This window comes from Macadamia integrifolia, chromosome 4, assembly GCF_013358625.1.
Source record: "Macadamia integrifolia cultivar HAES 741 chromosome 4, SCU_Mint_v3, whole genome shotgun sequence".
Taxonomy (NCBI): domain Eukaryota; kingdom Viridiplantae; phylum Streptophyta; class Magnoliopsida; order Proteales; family Proteaceae; genus Macadamia; species Macadamia integrifolia.
Window position 1 is genome coordinate 24753759 of NC_056560.1, and position 7663 is coordinate 24761421.

General features: G+C 35.4%; 1 protein-coding gene across 1 annotated transcript; it reads right to left on the bottom strand.

Annotated features, from left to right (window-relative positions):
- Nucleotides 1-1947: 1947 nt before the first annotated feature.
- Nucleotides 1948-4557, bottom strand: LOC122076671 (UPF0496 protein 4-like). The gene is made up of 2 exons (XM_042642097.1): nucleotides 4402-4557; nucleotides 1948-3230 (listed from the first exon to the last, which is right to left on the bottom strand). The coding sequence occupies exon 2, from the start codon at nucleotides 3214-3216 to the stop codon at nucleotides 2149-2151; it is 1068 nt and encodes a 355-aa protein (XP_042498031.1). The 5' UTR covers nucleotides 3217-3230; nucleotides 4402-4557; the 3' UTR covers nucleotides 1948-2148.
- Nucleotides 4558-7663: the final 3106 nt, after the last annotated feature.

Consider the following 7663-nt stretch of genomic DNA (forward strand, 5'->3'; position numbering starts at 1 on the left):
TGACAAGGAAGTGCGGTCGTTTGCTTCATCTCCTTCGTAGTTCAAGATACCTGTGACTGAAAATTTCAAACTGTAGGAACTTAACCCAAACTTCATCCACTGATCAAAATGCCAAACTACCCAAGTGTGAAAGAACAAAGAAACAAATAAATAGTTACTGGAACCAAGAACAATTGAATTTAAATTATATGAAATTGAAATCGAACTGGTAATGAATAACCGAGAAAATATCAAACCAACATGAACTGTGACCAGAAATGCCATGCCTGCATATCCAACAGATTAAACCCTATATCTGAAACAAGATATGTTACACACTGTTTAAGCATCAGGTTCGAACAAATACCCAGCCGTAGGGGTGCATTCATCACTGCTGTAACTCTTTTTTTCTTCTTCTGGGAAGAAATAGTGCTGCAACTCAACGTTGCACAATCGATTCAACTTGCTGCGAAACAATAAAATTGAGCACTCAAAATGGAGAGAGAAGAGCATACTGGGTTAAATCTTCAAGCTGTTCACCCTTGCGGAGGACATTGAGTTGCATATGTAGGTTCTGCTGGATTTAATCTTTTACCCGCACAATGCCTTCTGCAATTTGGGAAGTCTTTCAGTGAGAGGGAGAAGAGAGAGATGGTATAGTGTAGGGGAAGATGAAGGGGGTAAGGGTTCTGTCGGGTTTTCTAACCGAAAGTGTTCAATTGATTTGTTTCTGGAACAGAAGAATAACCTTTGTGTTCAAGTGAATCAAGCTGCTTGGTTCATTACTAAAGGACAGAAAAATGAAACGGTGTTACCAAACATGTTTTGGTTCTGTTATTGATCCAGAGAACAAAAGAAAAACAGAAATACTTCGGAAGAACATTACCAAACAGGCCCCAACCCTCCATCAAAGGGAACACATCAATAAAGGGTAAATAGAAAAATCTCCGACAACAAAAAATTATATTCTTTGCTGGATGAATCAACTCTGCAGATGGGTCCCAATCTGCTGCTCAAACAATCAAAGCAGTAACGTAGTTGCTACGAATTGGAGCCTAAAAAGCTCATTCCAGAATCAAAGCAACTATAAATAACATCATTACCACCACTTCAAAGTGGTGCTTCTTCACCAGAAAATGACATGATAGACTTACAGTATATAACAATAGACAGTAAATGAATGAAGAAAAATAGACAGTACATGAATGAATGAAAAATTGAGCACAGCAACCACCACAGGTAGCATAACCAAATAACCCTCAAGCATTTTCTAGATGCAAAGAGTGCTGCTCAAGATTAAGTGGACAACAAAGCCCAAGGGGGTGATGGGTGGGAAAGGGACTCAGTAGCAGCAGAAAGTATGAATGAGTAAAACGTGAAGGATTGCCTGTTTCAAACATACCATCCAGACTACAAGAGAATGAACTTACACAACAAATTCAACATACTTTGAGAAGGCAGGTGATGCTCATATGGCCCTGCTTCGGTTATGGGCAAAAAAGAGTCCACAAGTACTTATTTTGAAATTAGTGGTTAAAAATGCGCATCATAATTGGGAACCATTTGGCTACCATTCACTTCTTTAGATGATAAATGAGCTCAAAGATTTATCATATGCAAATAAATCCAATCATTTATCCTCCAAAAGCTTCAGTATGCTGAAAACACAGGCAAACAAACCATATCATTTACAAACCAAAGGTTCATTACTGAAAGGCATACCACCTTGATAATTTTGGCACATAGGAGGACCAAGACATAGATAGGTTGTCTTTTAGGGTACAAAATCCTCTCCACAACAGCAGCATGGTAATGAGAGATCGAAAAACCACATCTGCAGTACAACTCTCACACTTATCATTTACATAAAGATAACACAAAAGATGAGGTGATATCTACAAGTTCATAGTTCTGCAGATTGAAGGTATGGCAGGTTGGTAAAAATAAAATGTCAAAAGGGAACTGAAATGCTCACCAGAAACAATTTTCTTAATTGTATCACGACAATACATAATACATACATATTTTGAAATACAACATATTGATACAACATCAGTGTCACACAACTTACACTCCAAGAGGCCTGAAAGCATTGCAGACATTAGACCAATCAGATAACTTTGTAAACTACTACATACCCAAAGTAACTTTGCACCACCCATCATCACCTCACAACCTGCTCTCAACATTGTTCTCCGTTCTGCTGTAAGAGTCAGAATTGTCTACTCTTAAATTACCAAGCAAAGCATCACGGCCAGTCAGAACGATTTGGAAGAAGCCCTCTACTTCCTTCGAAAGAAGATCCAACCCTTGCACAAGCCTTTCAGAACTCTTTCTCAAGTCCAAAACAGAATTTTGCAGCGTTTCTTCTTCAACAGGCCCATTACCATCGCTGCCAATCAAAGGATACAACCTCTTAACATTTACTTCAACAGCTTCAAGCTCTTTCAACAGTGTAGGACTTCCATTTGAAGCTAGACTCCTAACCACTCCATTTACATTAGCCTGCAAATCAATGAAAACCTCTGCCCACAAGAACTTGTCAGCAACATGCAAATCCACCAATGGCTTTGAGGAGCCTGAGAAAGTGGCTGCAAATATGCTACAGACAAATGTTGTCTGAACCTTGACCCCGTACATAGCTCGTATCAAAACCTTCCCCTTTGTTGAGTTCTTAACCTTATTCAAGTGAAGTGATTCGATGAGACCATTTAAGATGGTAGAACAGTTCTCAAGCTTTGGGTTTCTGAGACTAATCTGCTTCATCCAATCGCCAAGAGAAGAATGGGCACACAAAAGTTGCTCCTGTGACAGAGAGGCTCTAGAGGTGTCCAAAATATGGAGAACACATTGAAGCAAGAGATGAGCTTGGTTGATCCGAGCAAGCTCAGAACTATAGGCAAGACAAATGTCAAGCAACTTCACGCTATTATCCAAGTAGATATCCATCAATTTCTCATCCCAATCAGCAACAGGGAACTGAAGGTCAGTAATGAGAACTTTAATGTCAGCATAGGTTTCAGAAAGCAACTCCATTGCTAATCTCATCCAGAACAAGCTAAGGACAGAGCCCTGGTCTTTCAGCTTGAGCTTCTTCATCCTTTCTGCCAAATTTTCTTCAAAGGAATTTAAGAGTCCCACAATCTTTGGAGACTGGTGCGATCTCCTGGGAAAGATCATTCGGAATGGGTTCCCAAAAGGAAAGGCTGGTGGATGCCCATCATGCGGCCGACTCATTTTGATATGCACAACTATCAAGAAAGCTTATATTTAGAAAACTGCATGTTGGCGCAAAATGGAAACAGAGATGGCATAGAAAGAAAGATAACAGTGTTAAGGATGAGGATGATAGTCCAAAAAACAGTGTGCTGTAGGTTCTCTCATAGGGAAACATTCTATTGAAACCTAGGTTTAAAAGCCAGGATTTGTACATGGGATTAGCCTCCATCAATTTCGTTTTGACTCAGTAGGAATCAATCAGAACCCTAGAAATTGGAATCGGGAAGAAGCAAAATATCCACATATGTGTGCTTTTTTGGAGTTTTTAATTCAAAAAGACTAATAGAATCTCCGAAAGTTTCATTAATTTTCTGCTACTATATAAAGACTAAAAAAGAATTAAAAAATGGAAAATTTTGAACATCAAAGAGCATTTATGGCTGAATCCAAAATAGGCAACAACAATCAGAATTAATTCGACTCGGATCGCAAAGGCCAAGTCGGATCCGATATCTAAAACCATAAGAGAAACCCTAAGTTTTGAAGATAACCTTAGAAATGGCAAAGTCAACTGTTATCCAAACAAACCACACAGAATTGAGTGCAATTCATTTCTAAGGGAAACCAAAAAAAAAAATCAATCTGAAATTATCTTATCGATTTCCATCCATTTGCTCGCAAATAAAGAACCCCTAAACCGAAAAATAAGATCATATCACTTGAGAATAGGTCTGTAATCAAGACTACTCAAAACACTTCAGAAGGAAAAATATGAGGGGAGATCAAATGGTTCAATCTTAACCTTTTCATTTTGAATCACAATTCTCCCCATAGAATCAACTAGTCTTGACAGTTTAGTGAATCTAAAACTCCAAAAACATGCAGATGCAAGTAAAACATAAAAAAATTAACCAAAGTAAACAGATTCACAAAATAATCACATAAAACCCCACAAACAGCTAACCAGATGCTTTTCCTCTTAAAGTTCTTGCCTAAACTCCCTATCTACAACTCAAATAACAAAAACAGAGCACACAGTGACTAAATCAAGAATCTAAAAATCGGGAGCAAGAAATCAAACCAGCACAAAGAGTTGATCTATCAAACCCTAAACCAAAGATACTTCTAAAAATCTCAATCAAATCACAAAAAATGAAAAGTAAAAATTAAATCTTCATCGAGAAAGTTTGATTGTGTTCGTACCTGAAACAGCCCTAAGAAGAACGAAACCCCGAAAAAATATCCAGACGCTTAAACACTACTTAGCTAGCGGAAACCCTTCAACATTTTACAATGAAGCTTCCGGATTCTTAATTGTCTTCTTTGAGTTTAAGCTTCCATATGGTAGGTAGGTAGGTCAGTTGTCAACGGTCGTACTCTTACATGGATCGGACGGTTAAGGCATCAAGATTATAAGAAGTGAAGCATCAACGTTTAGTTCTGATGATTGCATTGAGCTCTGTAAACCTTAGATCCATAATATATTTACTAGCGATGATTCCTTGTCCAAGCACGAATCACGAGACACACGGGCTTTACGTTTTCTGGAATCACACGACAACTACGAAATGTTAATAACTCAGAAAACCACTCAAACTTGGTAGGCTACTTTTACTTCTAGACTGGGACCACCATCCGGGCATGGTTTGAGGTATCTGTCTCGGATCCACAGTATCGGCAGCCACCGATCCAGGATGGCCCCACTTGTGCATAAGCTGTTATACATGTGGGGCCGAGTGATTTTTTCATACTATTTGTGATAAAATGTAATCAATTTCATTTCAAATAGTGAAAAAGCTGAGGACATGTTTCGACTTTCAATATTGAAATTGAAATTTTTTTTTAAGTGTATTTCTTGCTCCACTTGACACCGTTTGATAATATTTTGTTTTTACCATTTCTATGTTTTTTTGTTCTTAGAAATAGAGAAATTGACTAAAAAATGTCTAATAAAGTTATTCTATTTCACCCGTTTCTATAAACATAAATTAAAATTTATGCTTATTTATAATTTTAGAAACGACATTGACGAAACAAGTCAAAACGATTTTGAAAGAAATAAAAGGCTGTTGTGTCCGATAAATCTCTCAACAATTTAAACTTAAAAAGAGGCAATGGAACCCTCTATTTCTTTTGGGCATCCGATGATACTATTGGATATTTTAGTGGCATTATGTTTGCAAAAAACGTTTCGAGAAATAAGTTTATCAACCACAAAAAAATCCTTTTTTATTTTTGAAAATATGAAAAGTCATTTCTGTTATTTCTAAACACAAAAACAGCACAAAAGGTGCCAATTAGCAACTTTTGGCAATGGCTCAAAACATGGGTACACTAGTATTTTTCCATTCAAAACATAAAGATGAGAAACAATATACATTTGAAGTCATACTCTTGAATATCTGTATTTGACCCTTCATAACAAGGTTGCTTTATTTCTCTCTAAAGGCTATGCTTTATAGTCAAGGAAAGAAAAAATTCAAAATTTTTTGAACTCACAAAGAGAAATAAAAACATATAAAAATCATTTTGTAATTATAAATTTTATGTATTTTGAATTTTGTTTTTTTTCTTATCATGGTTGTCAAAATATAGCCTAAAGAGTTTTTTTTCCTTTTTTTTAAAAGATAAATCATTCATTAAAAACACCCAACGGGAAATCAATTACATTAGGAACCTCTCATAGCAAAATACTATTCAGCCAATAAGAAAACTCAATTACATAAGAAAAAGAAAGCGCCCTACAAGAAAAAACAGTGAGCAATAATGTTTTGTCTCCTGACGACTGAAACAAAAATTGTACTTCTTTCACAGACCAAGATGAAGGATGAATAATATCATCCACAATAGAACAAATTTCAGCATTAAAACTTCAACTTCACTAGTGAATGGTAGAAGTGCCTACTAACAACAACCCATCAATCAAATCAAATCAAATTAGAATGTCTTTTTGCAGCCTTTGATCCCAAATGCACTGATCCTCTCACAAGACAACATTTGCCTTAACTTTTGTTAATTAAAACACATTTTAAAATGTGGTTAAAATGATGTTCTGGTTTTTTTGCATTTTAAACACGTACCGTCAAACCCCTCCAAAGATATGGTAAAATTGGAAACGGCTAGCCTAAGTGTTAACTCTATTTGGTATGGTTTAAATTATATTTATCTGATAAATAAACGTAAATAGAATTGTTTAATATGATTTATGATCCCTATTTCTCACTAAAATAAATTAATATGCCAATAAACTCATAAACAAATACAGAGGTGTTTATGATTTATTGGGATATAAAGACTGTTGTTGTTTATACGCTAGACTATTAATGAGCAGATATTTTAATGTTTCAAAACAAAGGATAAAAGGATAAAATTTGCATATTTTTATAAAAATCCGTTCAAATGGAGTCCAATCTTTTGGTGAAACCTATTAAGAACAACCAACCTATACCAGAAAAATTAAAGCATCCAACAAGTCTCTTAGTCCCTCTCTCTCTCTCTCTCTTCCCCCAGCCCCCCCATTTCCTAGAAATCCTATGGATTGACAAATCTAGATCGGTTGAAACTTGGTTGGCTTCGGTCAATTCCAGGTTTTGACTGAATATCCTTGGCCAGCAATTGAGAATGAACAATGTTACATAATGCATTCTACATTAGGTAAACTAAAACTATTTTTTTATTATATAATCTATTAAATATAGTTCTAACCAAACGATTATTGTTTATAGTCCACAATCTATTATTATAATTGATTATTAATAAGTAGTTAATAAACATAAATATAAAGTATGCCAAAGAGAGCCTGAGTGTTCTAAAGGTGTTTATCATATATTTAAAATGAAAAAGAAAAAAAAAAAAAAAAACCAAGATTTACTTGTTTTTCGGAATCCTTTCCCCATTCCTCCCCTTCCAGAGTAATATAATTAACTAAAAATGTTAAATGACCTATTTAACCTTCCATACATCTTTACATGATGTTAACTTAAAACACCTTCTCGTTTTGTTCCTTTTCACATATCAACAGGTTATGTAACTAGATAGCTCATTCTGTTGTTAAATGGGTTCTGTTCTACCCTCTTGACGGTTTTTGGATCCCCCTCTCCTTGAAGAGTTTTGGAATCTTTTATTCGTGTGTTCGCCCCTCTTTGCTAAATAGAAAGTTCATTTGCATCAGATAAAAAAAATAATCGATACCAATTATGGGAGAGGTCATCCATAGTGAAGGCAGAACCTCTTAATCCATGGGATTAATCACCTTCTAAAAAAAATCTCTCTTTCACCTAAGTGGGGAGGAACATTTCTTTATTTCTTTTTTGGACCTACAAATTGAAATATGAGAAAACTTTCCCTTGAATGATGCATTACAATCATTATTAATTAGTGGAATCACATATGGATAAAGAATTATAATCAATAATTAATCAATCATTAGCCTTTTTCTTTCTTTTTTTTTTTTTTTTTTTTTTTT